The 19738-nt window shown below is 43.2% G+C and overlaps 1 protein-coding gene across 1 annotated transcript in view; it reads right to left on the bottom strand.

The window, feature by feature from the left end:
* The window catches only part of LOC118359544 (minor histocompatibility antigen H13), a 33589-nt gene extending 13943 nt beyond the window's left edge, over positions 1–19646 (bottom strand). Inside the window, exons 1-7 of the mRNA XM_052481694.1 lie at positions 19282–19646; positions 17342–17440; positions 6139–6221; positions 5943–6031; positions 5756–5841; positions 494–619; positions 78–135 (exon numbers count right to left, since the gene is read on the bottom strand). Of these exons, the coding sequence (XP_052337654.1) occupies positions 78–135; positions 494–619; positions 5756–5841; positions 5943–6031; positions 6139–6221; positions 17342–17440; positions 19282–19509 (769 nt within the window). The 5' untranslated portion in view covers positions 19510–19646. The remainder of the gene's footprint in view (positions 1–77; positions 136–493; positions 620–5755; positions 5842–5942; positions 6032–6138; positions 6222–17341; positions 17441–19281) is intronic.
* Positions 19647–19738: the final 92 nt, after the last annotated feature.

Here is a 19738-nt window from a genome sequence, read left to right as displayed (position 1 = left end):
AACATTAAATACAGTCTATAAAATATTGACTGCAGTGACTTTACAACAAACAGGGGGAAAAAAATCCCTTTACTCACACTTAATGGGTGCCTCGAATGACTTGGCCACAGTAACCATGACATTGGTGCCAAATACCTATAGGGATAACGGTTGTATTTATTCAAGTGAGTCAATACACCCAGCTTAACGCTTTGACAGGGCCCCGAGAGGTTTACTACAAAGCAGAATCAATGAGTAATCCAAATGTTTAAACAAGGTAGATGGCTATCTAGCAATCGAGATATTTAAGATAAACTTGAAATTGGCATGGTCTAATTGACTCAACCAAAACACATACCAAAGTTCAGCTTTCTTAATGAACTTGAACATCAATAGTTGTTTATCAAATTAGCAGGATAACTCATTGATCCTGCTTTGTAGTAAACCCCGCTGGGCTATAAACTGTAAACTTAGTAGTAGTTTATACAGTATTGGGGTGATGTGGTAGACTTACCCAGAAGACATCATACACAAACAGCCCCCCCAGCAGGATACAGCCAGTACTGATGTTGTTCAGATGCAGAAGCTCCACCCCATTCAGTGCGAACGCCAGGCCAAAGAGGTTGTTGGCAATCCAGTGCTGGGAAGAACCAAAGAACACGTTCAAAGGAGAACCACAAAGAACACGTTCAAAGGAGAACCACAAAGAACACGTTCAAAGGACAACCACAAAGAACACGTTCAAAGGAGAACCAAAGAACACGTTCAAAGGAGAACACAAAGGACCAAAGAACACGTTCAAAGGACCAAAGAACACGTTCAAAGAAGAGAAAGAAGAACACGTTCAAAGAACCAAAGAACACGTTCAAAGAACCAAAGAACACGTTCAAAGAACCAAAGAACACGTTCAAAGGAGAACACGTTCAAAGGAGAACACGTTCAAAGGAGAACACGTTCAAAGGAGAACCAAAGAACACGTTCAAAGGAGAACCAAAGAACACCTTCAAAGGAGAACCAAAGAACACCTTCAAAGGAGAACCAAAGAACACCTTCAAAGAGAACCAAAGAACACCTTCAAAGGAGAACCAAAGAACACGTTCAAAGGAGAACCAAAGAAACAAAGAACACCTTCAAAGGAGAACCAAAGAACACCTTCAAAGGAGAACCAAAGAACACGTTCAAAGGAGAACCAAAGAACACCTTCAAAGGAAACACGAACCAAAGAACACCTTCAAAGGACCAAACACGTTCAACCAAAGAACACGTTCAAAGGAGAACCAAAGAACACGTTCAAAGGAGAACCAAAGAACACGTTCAGAGGAGAACCAAAGAACACGTTCAAGGAGAACCAAAGAACACCTTCAAAGGAGAACCAAAGAACACGTTCAAGGAGAACCAAAGAACACGTTCAAGGAGAACCAAAGAACACGTTCAAAGAACACGTTCAGAGGAGAACCAAAGAACACGTTCAGAGGAGAACCAAAGAACACTTCAAAGGAGAACCAAAGAACACGTTCAAAGGAGAACCAAAGAACACGTTCAAAGGAGAACCAAAGAACACGTTCAAAGGAGAACCAAAGAACACGTTCAAAGGAGAACCAAAGAACACGTTCAAAGGAGAACCAAAGAACACGTTCAAAGGAGAACCAAAGAACACGTTCAAAGGAGAACCAAAGAACACGTTCAAAGGAGAACCAAAGAACACGTTCAAAGGAGAACCAAAGAACACGTTCAAAGGAGAACCAAAGAACACGTTCAAAGGAGAACCAAAGAACACGTTCAAAGGAGAACCAAAGAACACGTTCAAAGGAGAACCAAAGAACACGTTCAAAGGAGAACCAAAGAACACGTTCAAAGGAGAACCAAAGAACACGTTCAGAGGAGAACCAAAGAACACGTTCAAAGGAGAACACGTTCAAAGGAGAACCAAAGAACACGTTCAAAGGAGAACCAAAGAACACGTTCAGAGGAGAACCAAAGAACACGTTCAAAGGAGACCAAACACGTTCAAAGAACCAAACACGTTCAAAGGACCAAACACGTTCAAAGAACCAAAGAACACGTTCAAAGGAGAACCAAAGAACACGTTCAAAGGAGAACCAAAGAACACGTTCAAAGGAGAACCAAAGAACACGTTCAGAGGAGAACCAAAGAACACGTTCAAGGAGAACCAAAGAACACGTTCAGAGGAGAACCAAAGAACACGTTCAAAGGAGAACACGTTCAAAGGAGAACCAAAGAACACGTTCAGAGGAGAACCAAAGAACACGTTCAGAGGAGAACCAAAGAACACGTTCAAGGAGAACCAAAGAACACGTTCAAAGGACCAAAGAACACGTTCAAAGAACCAAAGAACACGTTCAAAGAACCAAAGAACACGTTCAAAGAACCAAAGAACACGTTCAAAGGAGAACACAAAGGAGAACCAAAGAACGTTCAAAGGAGAACCAAAGAACACGTTCAAAGAAGAACCAAAGAACACGTTCAAAGAAGAACCAAAGAACATGTTCAAAGAACACGTTCAAAGAACCAAAGAACACGTTCAAAGAACACGTTCAAAGAAGAACCAAAGAACACGTTCAAAGAAGAACCAAAGAACACGTTCAAAGAAGAACCAAAGAACACGTTCAAAGAAGAACCAAAGAACACGTTCAAAGAAAAACCAAAGAACACGTTCAGAGGAGAACCAAAGAACACGTTCAAAGGAGAACACGTTCAAAGGAGAACCAAAGAACACGTTCAAAGGAGAACCAAAGAACACGTTCAGAGGAGAACCAAAGAACACGTTCAGAGGAGAACCAAAGAACACGTTCAAAGGACCAAAGAACACGTTCAAAGAACCAAAGAACACGTTCAAAGAACCAAAGAACACGTTCAAAGAACACGAAAGAACCAAAGAACACGTTCAAAGGAGAACACGTTCAAAGGAGAACCAAAGAACACGTTCAAAGGAGAACCAAAGAACACGTTCAAAGGAGAACCAAAGAACACGTTCAAAGGAGAACCAAAGAACACGTTCAAAGAAGAACCAAAGAACACGTTCAAAGAAGAACCAAAGAACACGTTCAAAGAACACGTTCAAAGAACCAAAGAGAAAGAACCAAAGAACACGTTCAAAGAAGAACCAAAGAACACGTTCAAAGAAGAACCAAAGAACACGTTCAAAGAAGAACCAAAGAACACGTTCAAAGAACACGTTCAAAGAAGAACCAAAGAACACGTTCAAAGAAGAACCAAAGAACACGTTCAAAGGACCAAAGAACACGTTCAAAGGACCAAAGAACACTTCAAAGGAGAACACGTTCAAAGAAGAACACGTTCAAAGAAGAACCAAAGAACACGTTCAAAGGACCAAAGAACACGTTCAAAGAAGAACACGTTCAAAGGACCAAAGAACACGTTCAAAGAAGAACACGTTCAAAGAAGAACCAAAGAACACGTTCAAAGAACACGTTCAAAGAAGAACCAAAGAACACGTTCAAAGAAGAACCAAAGAACACGTTCAAAGGACCAAAGAACACGTTCAAAGGACCAAAGAACACGTTCAAAGGACCAAAGAACACGTTCAAAGGACCAAAGAACACGTTCAAAGAAGAACACGTTCAAAGAAGAACACGTTCAAAGAAGAACACGTTCAAAGAAGAACACGTTCAAAGAAGAACACGTTCAAAGAAGAACACGTTCAAAGGAGGACCAAAGAACACGTTCAAAGGAGGACCAAAGAACACGTTCAAAGGAGGACCAAAGAACACGTTCAAAGGAGGACCAAAGAACACGCTCAAAGGACCAAAGAACACGTTCAAAGGACCAAAGAACACGTTCAAAGGACCAAAGAACACGTTCAAAGAAGAACACGTTCAAAGAAGAACACGTTCAAAGAAGAACACGAAAGAAGAACACGTTCAAAGAAGAACACGTTCAAAGAAGAACCAAAGAACCAAAGAACACGTTCAAAGAACCAAAGAACACGTTCAAAGAACCAAAGAACACGTTCAAAGGAGAACCAAAGGAGAACACGTTCAAAGGAGAACACGTTCAAAGGAGAACACGTTCAAAGGAGAACACGTTCAAAGGAGAACACGTTCAAAGGAGAACACGTTCAAAGGAGAACCAAAGGAGAACACGTTCAAAGAACACGTTCAAAGAACCAAAGAACACGTTCAAAGAACCAAAGAACACGTTCAAAGAACCAAAGAACACGTTCAAAGAAGAATCAAAGAACACGTTCAAAGGAGAACACGTTCAAAGGAGAACACGTTCAAAGGAGAACCAAAGAACACGTTCAAAGGAGAACCAAAGAACACCTTCAAAGGAGAACCAAAGAACACGTTCAAAGGAGAACCAAATAACACCTTCAAAGGAGAACAAAGAACACCTTCAAAGGAGAACCAAAGAACACCTTCAAAGGAGAACCAAAGAACACCTTCAAAGGAGAACCAAAGAACACGTTCAAAGGAGAACCAAAGAACACGTTCAAAGGACCAAAGAACACGTTCAAAGGACCAAAGAACACGTTCAAAGGACCAAAGAACACGTTCAAAGGACCAAAGAACACGTTCAAAGGACCAAAGAACACGTTCAAAGGACCAAAGAACACGTTCAAAGACCAAAGAACACGTTCAAAGGAGAACACGTTCAAAGGAGAACCGTTCAAAGGAGAACACGTTCAAAGGAGAACACGTTCAAAGGAGAACCACAAAGAACACGTTCAAAGGAGAACCACAAAGAACACGTTCAAAGGAGAACCACAAAGAACACGTTCAAAGGAGAACCACAAAGAACACGTTCAAAGGAGAACCAAAGAACACGTTCAAAGGAGAACCAAAGAACACGTTCAAAGGAGAACCAAAGAACACGTTCAAAGGAGAACCACAAAGAACACGTTCAAAGGAGAACCAAAGAACACGTTCAAAGGAGAACCAAAGAACACGTTCAAAGGAGAACCAAAGAACACGTTCAAAGGAGAACCAAAGAACACGTTCAAAGGAGAACCAAAGAACACGTTCAAAGGAGAACCAAAGAACACGTTCAAAGGAGAACCAAAGAACACGTTCAAAGGAGAACCAAAGAACACGTTCAAAGGAGAACCAAAGAACACGTTCAAAGAAGAACCAAAGAACACGTTCAAAGGAGAACCAAAGAACACGTTCAAAGAAGAACCAAAGAACACGTTCAAAGGAGAACCAAAGAACACGTTCAAAGGAGAACCAAAGAACACGTTCAAAGAAGAACCAAAGAACACGTTCAAAGAAGAACCAAAGAACACGTTCAAAGGAGAACCAAAGAACACGTTCAAAGGAGAACCAAAGAACACGTTCAAAGGAGAACCAAAGAACACGTTCAAAGGAGAACCAAAGAACACGTTCAAAGGAGAACCAAAGAACACGTTCAAAGGAGAACCAAAGAACACGTTCAAAGGAGAACCAAAGAACACGTTCAAAGGAGAACCAAAGAACACGTTCAAAGGAGAACCAAAGAACACGTTCAAAGGAGAACCAAAGAACACGTTCAAAGAAGAACATACACAACAGCCACACACAGAAGACTAGGAACCATATGTAAAATGTACGCACACATGACTAGGTCTCTCTGGATACAATAGTTTGCTAAATTGCATATAGAAATAATATGCTAAGACAAACTCAGAAGAACACAACCACAAGAGTATTAAACTGGAGGGAATTTTATAGGACTAACTACAGAATTACACCATTACCCTCAAAAAGGCTAAAAACACACACACACACAACCTTAATATACTGTCATTTTAACTAACCTTCTTGAGGATGTACCAGACCCCAACCACAGTGCTGATGACCAGGCAGATCATGTCCTTGGTGTCAAACTCATAGTTGACCATCTCTGTTGGAGGGGAAGGGTAATCAGTGACATATTAAAACATGTGCTTTTACAGTGCATTAACCATATGACTGCTTCTAGCGCTCATTCCGTTTCCCCTTCACCTTCTTTGGCCTCTCCCGAGCCCTGAGTGAAGAGCAGCTGGTACTGCTTGATGGGGATGTTGGCAGGGAAGATCCTGTTCATGAAAGGACTAATGGACAGATGGGGAGGCACAAATTATGTTGAGACTTTCAGGCTATAGCCAATGTCATAAAGTGAAAGGAGAACCTAATAAAATGATGAAGCAAAAGCTCTCACCTCATTGTGTGAGACAGTGCCAAAATCCCCAGGACAAAGAAATACATTGATAGCAGCAAGTTGATGTACTCTTGAGAGAAAATCTATGATTGAAACAAAAACAATTTAGTACTCCATTGACACAACATACAGTAAGTATCCCAGCACTAGTCTCACTCACTTTAAATCAGAGAGCTGGAAGGGAATTACAGTAAAAGGGACCACAGTCAAAGGGACCACAGTCAAAGGGACCACGGTCAAAGGGACCACGGTCAAAGGGACCACGGTCAAAGGGAACACGGTCAAAGGGAACACGGTCAAAGGGAACACGGTCAAAGGGAACACGGTCAAAGGGAACACGGTCAAAGGGAACACGGTCAAAGGGAACACGGTCAAAGGGAACACGGTCAAAGGGAACACGGTCAAAGGGAACACGGTCAAAGGGAACACGGTCAAAGGGAACACAGTCAAAGGGACCACAGTCAAAGGGACCACAGTCAAAGGACCACAGTCAAAGGACCACAGTCAAAGGGACCACAGTCAAAGGGACCACAGTCAAAGGACCACAGTCAAAGGACCACAGTCAAAGGGACCACAGTCAAAGGGACCACAGTCAAAGGGACCACAGTCAAAGGGACCACGGTCAAAGGACCACAGTCAAAGGGACCACAGTCAAAGGGACCACAGTCAAAGGGACCACAGTCAAAGGGACCACAGTCAAAGGGACCACAGTCAAAGGACCACAGTCAAAGGGACCACAGTCAAAGGACCACAGTCAAAGGGACCACAGTCAAAGGGACCACCGTCAAAGGACCACCGTCAAAGGACCACCGTCAAAGGGACCACAGTAAAGGGAACACAGTAAAGGGAACACAGTAAAGGGAACACAGTCAAAGGAAATACAGTCAAAGGAAATACAGTAAAAGGGACCACAGTAAAAGGAAATACAGTCAAATGAAATACAGTAAAAGGGACCACAGTAAAAGGAAACACAGTAAAAGGGACCACAGTAAAAGGAAATACAGTCAAATGAAATACAGTAAAAGGACCACAGTAAAAGGAAACACAGTAAAAGGGACCACAGTGAAAGGGAACACAGTAAAAGGGACCACAGTCAAAGGAAATACAGTCAAAGGAAATACAGTGAAAGGGACCACAGTGAAAGGACCACAGTAAAAGGGACCACAGTAAAAGGGACCACAGTAAAGGAACACAGTAAAAGGAACACAGTAAAAGGGACCACAGTCAAAGGAAATACAGTAAAGGAAATACAGTCAAAGGAAATACAGTAAAAGGGACCACAGTAAAAGGAAATACAGTCAAAGGAAATACAGTGAAAGGGACCACAGTGAAAGGGAACACAGTAAAAGGGACCACAGTAAAAGGGACCACAGTAAAAGGGACCACAGTCAAAGGAAATACAGTCAAAGGAAATACAGTCAAAGGAAATACAGTCAAAGGAAATACAGTCAAAGGGACCACAGTCAAAGGGACCACAGTCAAAGGGACCACAGTCAAAGGGACCACAGTCAAAGGAAATACAGTCAAAGGGACCACAGTCAAAGGGACCACAGTCAAAGGGACCACAGTCAAAGGGACCACAGTCAAAGGGACCACAGTAAAAGGGACCACAGTCAAAGGAAATACAGTAAAAGGGACCACAGTCAAAGGAAATACAGTAAAAGGGACCACAGTCAAAGGGACCACAGTGAAAGGGAACACAGTGAAAGGGACCACAGTGAAAGGGAACACAGTAAAAGGGACCACAGTAAAAGGGACCACAGTAAAAGGGACCACAGTAAAAGGAAATACAGTCAAAGGAAATACAGTGAAAGGGACCACAGTGAAAGGGAACACAGTCAAAGGGAACACAGTAAAAGGGAACACAGTAAAAGGGAACACAGTAAAAGGGAACACAGTAAAAGGGACCACAGTAAAAGGACCACAGTCAAAGGAAATACAGTCAAAGGAAACACAGTAAAAGGAAATACAGTCAAAGGAAATACAGTCAAAGGAAATACAGTAAAAGGAAATACAGTCAAAGGAAATACAGTAAAAGGGAACACAGTCAAAGGGAACACAGTCAAAGGAACACAGTCAAAGGGAACACAGTCAAAGGGAACACAGTCAAAGGGAACACAGTCAAAGGGAACACAGTCAAAGGGAACACAGTCAAAGGGAACACAGTCAAAGGAAATACAGTCAAAGGAAATACAGTAAAAGGAAATACAGTCAAAGGAAATACAGTCAAAGGAAATACAGTCAAAGGAAATACAGTCAAAGGAAATACAGTCAAAGGGACCACAGTGAAAGGGACCACAGTAAAAGGAACACAGTAAAAGGGAACACAGTAAAAGGGAACAGTCAAAGGGAACACAGTCAAAGGGAACACAGTCAAAGGGAACACAGTCAAAGGAACTACAGTCAAAGGAACTACAGTCAAAGGAAATACAGTCAAAGGAAATACAGTAAAAGGAAATACAGTAAAAGGGACCACAGTAAAAGGGAACACAGTAAAAGGGACCACAGTAAAAGGGACCACAGTAAAAGGAAATACAGTAAAAGGGACCACAGTGAAAGGGAACACAGTAAAAGGGACCACAGTAAAAGGGAATACAGTCAAAGGAAATACAGTCAAAGGAAATACAGTAAAAGGGACCACAGTCAAAGGAAACACAGTAAAAGGGAACACAGTGAAAGGGAACACAGTGAAAGGGACCACAGTGAAAGGGACCACAGTAAAAGGGACCACAGTAAAAGGGACCACAGTCAAAGGAAATACAGTCAAAGGAAATACAGTGAAAGGGACCACAGTGAAAGGGACCACAGTCAAAGGGACCACAGTCAAAGGGAACACAGTCAAAGGGAACACAGTAAAGGGAACACAGTCAAAGGGACCACAGTCAAAGGACCACAGTCAAAGGACCACAGTCAAAGGGACCACAGTCAAAGGGACCACAGTCAAAGGGACCACAGTCAAAGGGACCACAGTCAAAGGACCACAGTCAAAGGGACCACAGTCAAAGGGACCACAGTCAAAGGGACCACAGTCAAAGGGACCACAGTCAAAGGACCACAGTCAAAGGACCACAGTCAAAGGGACCACCGTAAAAGGGACCACAGTCAAAGGGACCACCGTAAAAGGGACCACCGTAAAAGGGACCACCGTAAAAGGGACCACAGTAAAGGGACCACAGTCAAAGGACCACAGTCAAAGGGACCACAGTCAAAGAAATACAGTCAAAGGAAATACAGTCAAAGGAAATACAGTCAAAGGAAATACAGTCAAAGGAAATACAGTCAAAGGGACCACAGTCAAAGGGACCACAGTCAAAGGGACCACAGTAAAAGGGACCACAGTAAAAGGGACCACAGTCAAAGGGACCACAGTAAAAGGGACCACAGTAAAAGGGACCACAGTCAAAGGAAATACAGTAAAAGGGACCACAGTCAAAGGAAATACAGTAAAAGGGACCACAGTCAAAGGAAAGACAGTAAAAGGGACCACAGTCAAAGGAAATACAGTAAAAGGGACCACAGTCAAAGGGAACACAGTAAAAGGGACCACAGTGAAAGGGAACACAGTAAAAGGGACCACAGTAAAAGGAAATACAGTCAAAGGAAATACAGTGAAAGGGACCACAGTGAAAGGGAACACAGTAAAAGGGAACACAGTAAAAGGGAACACAGTAAAAGGGACCACAGTCAAAGGGACCACAGTAAAAGGAAATACAGTCAAAGGAAATACAGTAAAAGGGACCACAGTGAAAGGGACCACAGTAAAAGGAAATACAGTCAAATGAAATACAGTAAAAGGGACCACAGTGAAAGGGAACACAGTAAAAGGGACCACAGTCAAAGGGACCACAGTAAAAGGAAATACAGTCAAAGGAAATACAGTGAAAGGGACCACAGTGAAAGGGAACACAGTAAAAGGGAACACAGTCAAAGGGAACACAGTAAAAGGGACCACAGTGAAAGGGAACACAGTAAAAGGGACCACAGTCAAAGGGAATACAGTCAAAGGAAATACAGTCAAAGGAAATACAGTAAAAGGAAATACAGTAAAAGGGACCACAGTAAAAGGAAATACAGTCAAATGAAATACAGTAAAAGGGACCACAGTAAAAGGAAATACAGTAAAAGGGACAACAGTGAAAGGGAACACAGTAAAAGGGAACACAGTATAAGGGACCACAGTAAAAGGAAATACAGTCAAAGGAAATACAGTCAAAGGAAATACAGTCAAAGGAAATACAGTAAAAGGGACCACAGTCAAAGGGACCACAGTGAAAGGGAACACAGTGAAAGGGACCACAGTAAAAGGGAACACAGTAAAAGGGACCACAGTAAAAGGGACCACAGTCAAAGGAAACACAGTAAAAGGAAACACAGTAAAAGGAAACACAGTCAAAGGAAATACAGTCAAAGGAAATACAGTCAAAGGAAATACAGTCAAAGGAAATACAGTAAAAGGAAATACAGTAAAAGGGACCACAGTAAAAGGAAATACAGTCAAATGAAATACAGTAAAAGGGACCACAGTAAAAGGAAATACAGTAAAAGGGACCACAGTGAAAGGGAACACAGTAAAAGGGAACACAGTAAAAGGGACCACAGTAAAAGGAAATACAGTCAAAGGAAATACAGTCAAAGGAAATACAGTAAAAGGGACCACAGTCAAAGGAAATACAGTAAAAGGGACCACAGTGAAAGGGAACACAGTAAAAGGGAACACAGTAAAAGGGACCACAGTAAAAGGAAATACAGTCAAAGGAAATACAGTGAAAGGGACCACAGTGAAAGGGAACACAGTAAAGGGAACACAGTAAAGGGAACACAGTAAAAGGGACCACAGTAAAGGGACCACAGTAAAAGGGACCACAGTAAAAGGGACCACAGTAAAGGGACCACAGTAAAAGGGACCACAGTCAAAGGGACCACAGTCAAAGGAAATACAGTCAAAGGAAATACAGTCAAAAGGAAATACAGTCAAAGGAAATACAGTCAAAGGGACCACAGTCAAAGGGACCACAGTCAAAGGACCACAGTAAAGGGACCACAGTAAAAGGACCACAGTAAAAGGGACCACAGTAAAAGGGACCACAGTAAAAGGGACCACAGTAAAAGGGACCACAGTAAAGGGACCACAGTAAAAGGGACCACAGTCAAAGGAAATACAGTCAAAGGGACCACAGTCAAAGGAAATACAGTCAAAGGAACACAGTCAAAGGGACCACAGTCAAAGGGACCACAGTCAAAGGGACCACAGTCAAAGGGACCACAGTCAAAGGGACCACAGTCAAAGGGACCACAGTCAAAGGGACCACAGTCAAAGGGACCACAGTCAAAGGGACCACAGTCAAAGGGACCACAGTCAAAGGGACCACAGTCAAAGGGACCACAGTAAAAGGGAACACAGTAAAAGGGAACACAGTAAAAGGGAACACAGTCAAAGGAAATACAGTCAAAGGAAATACAGTAAAAGGGACCACAGTAAAAGGAAATACAGTCAAATGAAATACAGTCAAATGAAATACAGTAAAAGGGACCACAGTAAAAGGAAATACAGTAAAAGGGACCACAGTAAAAGGAAATACAGTCAAAGGAAATACAGTGAAAGGGACCACAGTGAAAGGGAACACAGTAAAAGGGAACACAGTAAAAGGGAACACAGTAAAAGGGAACACAGTAAAGGAACACAGTCAAAGGAAATACAGTCAAAGGAAATACAGTCAAATGAAATACAGTAAAAGGGACCACAGTAAAAGGAAATACAGTAAAAGGGAACACAGTCAAAGGGAACACAGTAAAAGGAAATACAGTAAAAGGGACCACAGTAAAAGGAAATACAGTCAAAGGAAATACAGTCAAAGGAAATACAGTCAAAGGAAATACAGTCAAAGGAAATACAGTCAAAGGAAATACAGTCAAAGGAAATACAGTCAAAGGAAATACAGTCAAAGGAAATACAGTAAAGGGAACACAGTAAAAGGGACCACAGTAAAAGGGACCACAGTAAAAGGAAATACAGTAAAAGGAAATACAGTGAAAGGGACCACAGTGAAAGGGACCACAGTAAAAGGAATACAGTCAAAGGAAATACAGTCAAAGGAAATACAGTCAAAGGAAATACAGTCAAAGGAAATACAGTAAAAGGACCACAGTCAAAGGGACCACAGTCAAAGGGAACACAGTCAAAGGGAACACAGTCAAAGGGAACACAGTAAAAGGGAACACAGTAAAAGGGACCACAGTAAAAGGAAATACAGTCAAAGGAAATACAGTCAAAGGGACCACAGCAAAAGGGACCACAGTAAAAGGGACCACAGTAAAAGGGACCACAGTAAAAGGGACCACAGTAAAAGGGACCACAGTAAAAGGGACCACAGTAAAAGGGACCACAGTAAAAGGGAACACAGTAAAAGGGACCACAGTAAAAGGGACCACAGTAAAAGGGACCACAGTAAAAGGGACCACAGTAAAGGGACCACAGTCAAAGGAAATACAGTCAAAGGAAATACAGTCAAAGGAAATACAGTCAAAGGGACCACAGTCAAAGGGACCACAGTCAAAGGACCACAGTAAAAGGGACCACAGTAAAGGGACCACAGTAAAAGGGACCACAGTAAAAGGGACCACAGTAAAAGGGACCACAGTAAAAGGGACCACAGTAAAGGGACCACAGTAAAAGGGACCACAGTAAAAGGGACCACAGTAAAAGGGACCACAGTAAAAGGGACCACAGTAAAAGGGACCACAGTCAAAGGAAATACAGTCAAAGGGACCACAGTCAAAGGACCACAGTCAAAGGACCACAGTCAAAGGAAATACAGTCAAAGGGACCACAGTCAAAGGAAATACAGTCAAAGGGAACACAGTCAAAGGGACCACAGTCAAAGGGACCACAGTCAAAGGGACCACAGTCAAAGGGACCACAGTCAAAGGACCACAGTCAAAGGGACCACAGTCAAAGGGACCACAGTCAAGGGAACACAGTCAAAGGAACACAGTCAAAGGGAACACAGTCAAAGGAACACAGTAAAATGGAACACAGTAAAAGGGAACACAGTAAAATGGAACACAGTAAAGGGAACACAGTCAAAGGAAATACAGTCAAAGGAAATACAGTAAAAGGGACCACAGTAAAAGGAAATACAGTCAAAGGGACCACAGTAAAAGGAAATACAGTAAAAGGGACCACAGTGAAAGGAACACAGTAAAAGGGACCACAGTAAAAGGAAATACAGTCAAAGGAAATACAGTCAAAGGGACCACAGTGAAAGGGAACACAGTAAAAGGGAACACAGTAAAGGGAACACAGTAAAAGGGAACACAGTAAAGGGAACACAGTCAAAGGAAATACAGTCAAAGGAAATACAGTCAAATGAAATACAGTAAAAGGGACCACAGTAAAAGGAAATACAGTAAAAGGGACAACAGTGAAAGGGAACACAGTAAAAGGGAACACAGTATAAGGGACCACAGTAAAAGGAAATACAGTCAAAGGAAATACAGTCAAAGGAAATACAGTCAAAGGAAATACAGTAAAAGGGACCACAGTCAAAGGGACCACAGTGAAAGGGAACACAGTGAAAGGGACCACAGTGAAAGGGAACACAGTAAAAGGGACCACAGTAAAAGGGACCACAGTAAAAGGAAATACAGTCAAAGGAAATACAGTCAAAGGAAATACAGTGAAAGGGACCACAGTAAAAGGAAATACAGTCAAAGGAAATACAGTCAAAGGAAATACAGTCAAAGGGACCACAGTCAAAGGAAATACAGTAAAGGGACCACAGTCAAAGGAAATACAGTAAAAGGGACCACAGTCAAAGGAAATACAGTCAAAGGAAATACAGTCAAAGGGAACACAGTAAAAGGGACCACAGTAAAAGGGACCACAGTAAAAGGAAATACAGTCAAAGGAAATACAGTAAAAGGGACCACAGTAAAAGGACCACAGTAAAAGGAACTACAGTAAAAGGGACCACAGTAAAAGGGACCACAGTAAAAGGGACCACAGTAAAAGGGACCACAGTAAAAGGGACCACAGTAAAAGGGACCACAGTAAAAGGGACCACAGTAAAAGGGACCACAGTAAAAGGGACCACAGTAAAAGGGACCACAGTAAAAGGAAATACAGTAAAAGGAAATACAGTAAAAGGAAATACAGTCAAAGGGACCACAGTCAAAGGGACCACAGTCAAAGGACCACAGTAAAAGGGACCACAGTAAAAGGGACCACAGTAAAAGGGACCACAGTAAAAGGGACCACAGTAAAAGGGACCACAGTAAAAGGGACCACAGTAAAAGGGACCACAGTAAAAGGGACCACAGTAAAAGGGACCACAGTAAAAGGGACCACAGTAAAAGGGACCACAGTAAAAGGGACCACAGTCAAAGGAAATACAGTCAAAGGGACCACAGTCAAAGGGACCACAGTCAAAGGACCACAGTAAAAGGGACCACAGTCAAAGGGACCACAGTCAAAGGGACCACAGTCAAAGGGACCACAGTCAAAGGGACCACAGTCAAAGGGACCACAGTCAAAGGGACCAAAGGGACCACAGTCAAAGGGACCACAGTCAAAGGACCACAGTCAAAGGGACCACAGTCAAAGGGACCACAGTCAAAGGGACCACAGTCAAAGGGACCACAGTCAAAGGGACCACAGTCAAAGGGACCACAGTCAAAGGGACCACAGTCAAAGGACCTACAGTCAAAGGGAACACAGTCAAAGGGACCACAGTAAAAGGGACCACAGTAAAAGGACCACAGTAAAAGGGACCACAGTAAAAGGGACCACAGTAAAAGGGAACACAGTAAAAGGGAACACAGTAAAAGGGACCACAGTAAAAGGAACACAGTCAAAGGGACCACAGTCAAAGGGACCACAGTCAAAGGGACCACAGTCAAAGGGACCACAGTCAAAGGGACCACAGTCAAAGGGACCACAGTCAAAGGGACCACAGTCAAAGGGACCACAGTCAAAGGGACCACAGTCAAAGGGACCACAGTCAAAGGGACCACAGTAAAAGGGAACACAGTCAAAGGGAACACAGTCAAAGGGAACACAGTAAAAGGGACCACAGTAAAAGGGACCACAGTAAAAGGGACCGCAGTCAAAGGGACCGCAGTCAAAGGGACCGCAGTCAAAGGAAAGACAGTAAAAGGAAATACAGTCAAAGGAAATACAGTCAAAGGGACCACAGTCAAAGGGACCACAGTCAAAGGGACCACAGTCAAAGGAACACAGTCAAAGGGAACACAGTCAAAGGGAACACAGTAAAAGGGAACACAGTAAAGGGAACACAGTAAAAGGAACACAGTAAAAGGGAACACAGTCAAAGGAACACAGTCAAAGGAAATACAGTCAAAGGAAATACAGTAAAAGGGACCACAGTAAAAGGGACCACAGTAAAAGGAAATACAGTCAAAGGGACCACAGTAAAAGGAAATACAGTAAAAGGGACCACAGTGAAAGGGAACACAGTAAAAGGGAACACAGTAAAAGGGACCACAGTAAAAGGAAATACAGTCAAAGGAAATACAGTCAAAGGAAATACAGTAAAAGGGACCACAGTCAAAGGAAATACAGTAAAAGGGACCACAGTGAAAGGGAACACAGTAAAAGGGAACACAGTAAAAGGGACCACAGTAAAAGGAAATACAGTCAAAGGAAATACAGTGAAAGGGACCACAGTGAAAGGGACCACAGTAAAAGGGAACACAGTAAAAGGGAACACAGTAAAAGGGAACACAGTAAAAGGGAACACAGTCAAAGGAAATACAGTAAAAGGGACCACAGTCAAAGGGACCACAGTCAAAGGACCACAGTCAAAGGGACCACAGTAAAAGGGACCACAGTAAAAGGGACCACAGTAAAAGGAAATACAGTTAAAGGAAATACAGTAAAAGGGACCACAGTCAAAGGAAATACAGTCAAAGGGACCACAGTCAAAGGGACCACAGTCAAAGGGACCACAGTCAAAGGGACCACAGTCAAAGGGACCACAGTCAAAGGGACCACAGTCAAAGGGACCGCAGTCAAAGGGACCGCAGTCAAAGGGACCGCAGTCAAAGGGACCGCAGTCAAAGGGACCGCAGTCAAAGGGACCGCAGTCAAAGGGACCGCAGTAAAAGGGACCGCAGTAAAAGGGACCGCAGTAAAGGGACCGCAGTAAAAGGGACCGCAGTAAAGGGACCGCAGTAAAAGGGACCGCAGTAAAAGGGACCGCAGTAAAAGGACCGCAGTAAAAGGGACCGCAGTAAAAGGAAATACAGTCAAAGGAAATACAGTCAAAGGAAATACAGTCAAAGGGAACACAGTAAAGGGAACACAGTAAAAGGGACCACAGTCAAAGGGACCACAGTCAAAGGGACCACAGTAAAAGGGACCACAGTAAAAGGACCACAGTAAAAGGGACCACAGTAAAAGGGACCACAGTCAAAGGAAATACAGTAAAAGGGACCACAGTAAAAGGGACCACAGTAAAAGGGACCACAGTAAAAGGGACCACAGTAAAAGGGACCACAGTAAAAGGGACCACAGTCAAAGGGACCACAGTAAAAGGGACCACAGTAAAAGGGACCACAGTAAAAGGGACCACAGTCAAAGGGACCACAGTCAAAGGGACCACAGTCAAAGGGACCACAGTCAAAGGGACCACAGTCAAAGGGACCACAGTCAAAGGGACCACAGTCAAAGGGACCACAGTAAAAGGGACCACAGTCAAAGGGACCACAGTCAAAGGGACCACAGTCAAAGGGACCACAGTCAAAGGGACCACAGTCAAAGGGACCACAGTCAAAGGGACCACAGTAAAAGGGACCACAGTCAAAGGGACCACAGTCAAAGGGACCACAGTCAAAGGGACCACAGTCAAAGGGACCACAGTCAAAGGGAACACAGTCAAAGGGAACACAGTCAAAGGGAACACAGTCAAAGGGAACACAGTCAAAGGGAACACAGTCAAAGGGAACACAGTCAAAGGGAACACAGTCAAAGGGAACACAGTCAAAGGGAACACAGTCAAAGGGAACACAGTCAAAGGGAACACAGTCAAAGGGAACACAGTCAAAGGGAACACAGTCAAAGGGAACACAGTAGATTGTTGGAGGGAATAGCAGTAGATTGTTACATTGTAATACTGCAGGAAATGATTCAGGACAAAAACAAGTGATGCAGGAACGAGGGGGGGAGGGGGGTGATGATGCTCACTTTGAAGAAGAGATAGAGGCCGAAAAGGGTGCAGCTGGCAATGATGGGGAACCGTGCAGCATCTCTGCCTGTGATGGTCTCTGGCATGTCTGAGGAGTTCTGGGGAGAGAGAAACCAGGGTTGATGCGAGTGGACAAGCATAAGCAGCACACTTCCTTAGTTCCTTCAAAAACACAAAATAATCAACACATGTTTTTTTTTTTTTGGGGGGTTGCCTTTGTCCAATGTGTAGAATAGCTGTTAATTAGCTACATGTCACTGCGACGGCCAACAGGAGGGCCTACCACCTATGAGCCCCATTTTGATCCAGGAAAAAAAATGACTGTTAAAGTTCCACTTCAAAAGAGAAAGCACTAGAATAGACTGTCTCTAAAAACAATCTTTGTTTCATCACATCACATACTAATTCATCACAAAAGTAGTAGTTAAGTGACTGCCAAACTCAAGCAGGTTACATGTTCGTGTCCCACTAGAGAGGCCTAACTGAATGAAATTAGCAAATCTGCACAGGGAATATAATTAAAATGGGTCAATGTGGTGCGATGAGCAGCAAGGAACAAGACAGGACAGCAACGGGCGAGCTATTTATTCCATCCAACTCTAAAGACCTCATCTCCAGTAAAATACTAGAGGCCTTTGACTTATCACCATCTGTGCCAGTTTCTTCTATAGCACAGTCATTGAACCTTATCAGCGTACACCCACCGCGTTCCGTGGGATTCTGGTCCAGGGGCCTTTACCTGTACACCAAACAGACCCACATCCTCATTGATTATGGGCAAAGCAGGACAATGAGGCCCACACCTTGACACTCTGTGCCTAATAACCAGAATGATTTCACACACAGATGGGAAACATACACGCATAGACACAGTCATGAAGCATCTTCCAGATTGCCACAATGTGTCAGAATAATACAAATCTGACTGTTCTGATCATCAGTTCTAATACTCACTCTGTACTCATAATCACAACCATTTTCTCCAGTAACCTAAGGACGAAATAAGTGCACAGAAAGTCATTAGCGGAGTATATTGCAAGAGTATAGTAATTAATCTATAGTAAGGGTCAGGCGAGATTCTGGATGAGGCAGCAACCAACCACAAGTCAACATGAATGAAACGCTCTTTAGCAGAGTGCAAGTTAGTTAACCACTCCACCAGAAAAGTAGCTAGTTTAGTTTCACGCCACTCAAAAAGCCTGTCCTCTCTAATCAGTCATGTCATCAGACAACCAGGTCGTGCATCATCGGTTTCCCTCCACCCACCGACTGAAAGACCAGAAGTGATGGCAGTAAGGACACGTGTAGTTCAGACAAACTATGATTAGCATATTCCTACTATACATTGAGCCCAGGGGCCTTAAAGAAAAAAGCTAGAATTTAACTTTGAAACAATGTTTAAGAGTTCATGTTACCTAAAACCTATCCAGATTATGCACACGCCAGAACAAAATTCCCTGAACCTTGTAGCAGGTGATTGAGATGTGTACAAGACTTGTTAGAAACACCCTCCTTCCTGGTTGAAATGATTTGAAAAACATCTTGCCAACTAGTCAATGTCACGATAAAAAAATGTATTGGTTACAATCAACAATAAACCAATCTAGTTATGCGAGTAAACTACCAGGCAAATAAGATGAACATATGGTGCATTGATCGCCCCAGTCAAGGCCAGCCAGTTCCCTAAACATGATTATTTAACTGGCTGTCTCGCTACATCATACTGGTCTGGATACAAACCCTGAATGTGGAATGTGACAGCTGGCTAGTGTTTCTCGATACGTGTACCTGGGTGGGACAACTGGACAGACTGACGGGTGAATGAGGATCATTGCCTCCTTTTATGGCCCAACAGTTCGCTAACAGTGGGAACCTAGCTAGCTGAGTAATCTACCTAGGCACTGACTTGTAAAATGGCATTCATTCATGTTAACATTACCTTGCTTTTGCCGCAGCTAACGGACCGCAGCGCACCGAAGAAGATGGGCAACAGAGCCATGAACACAAGGCTGCCATATGCCAGTGCTGTTCCCTCCGGTGTCGCCACAAACTTGGCCACTGTCGCGTTGACAGCGTCGGTACCATTGGAGTCGGTTGCATTCAGTCCGTCCAGAGCTGGAGGTGAAGTTTCTCTAGGTAAGACCGATCCTTGATTAACATCGGCCATGTTTGCAAGTTGTCCACCAACCCAACAGAGTCTTGTAGGCTATTTGCCGCCTATCAAAACAGCTTGTTTCTATTAATGTTGGACTCTCCTTTGCTAAGGCCACGTTTCCTAACTCTGGCAATTGACAAGCCTCTTCCTTGTTAGTTCACTTGACACTATTGTTTCAAACCCGTACTTACTGCCGCCCAGTGGTCTGGATGGTTTGAGTAGACAGGTCCTCAAACAACAA

This window comes from Oncorhynchus keta, chromosome 27 (assembly GCF_023373465.1).
Source record: "Oncorhynchus keta strain PuntledgeMale-10-30-2019 chromosome 27, Oket_V2, whole genome shotgun sequence".
In the NCBI taxonomy this organism is placed as follows: domain Eukaryota; kingdom Metazoa; phylum Chordata; class Actinopteri; order Salmoniformes; family Salmonidae; genus Oncorhynchus; species Oncorhynchus keta.
The sequence above is the reverse complement of the archived record's forward strand: the minus strand, read 5'-3'. Positions and strand labels throughout refer to the sequence as shown.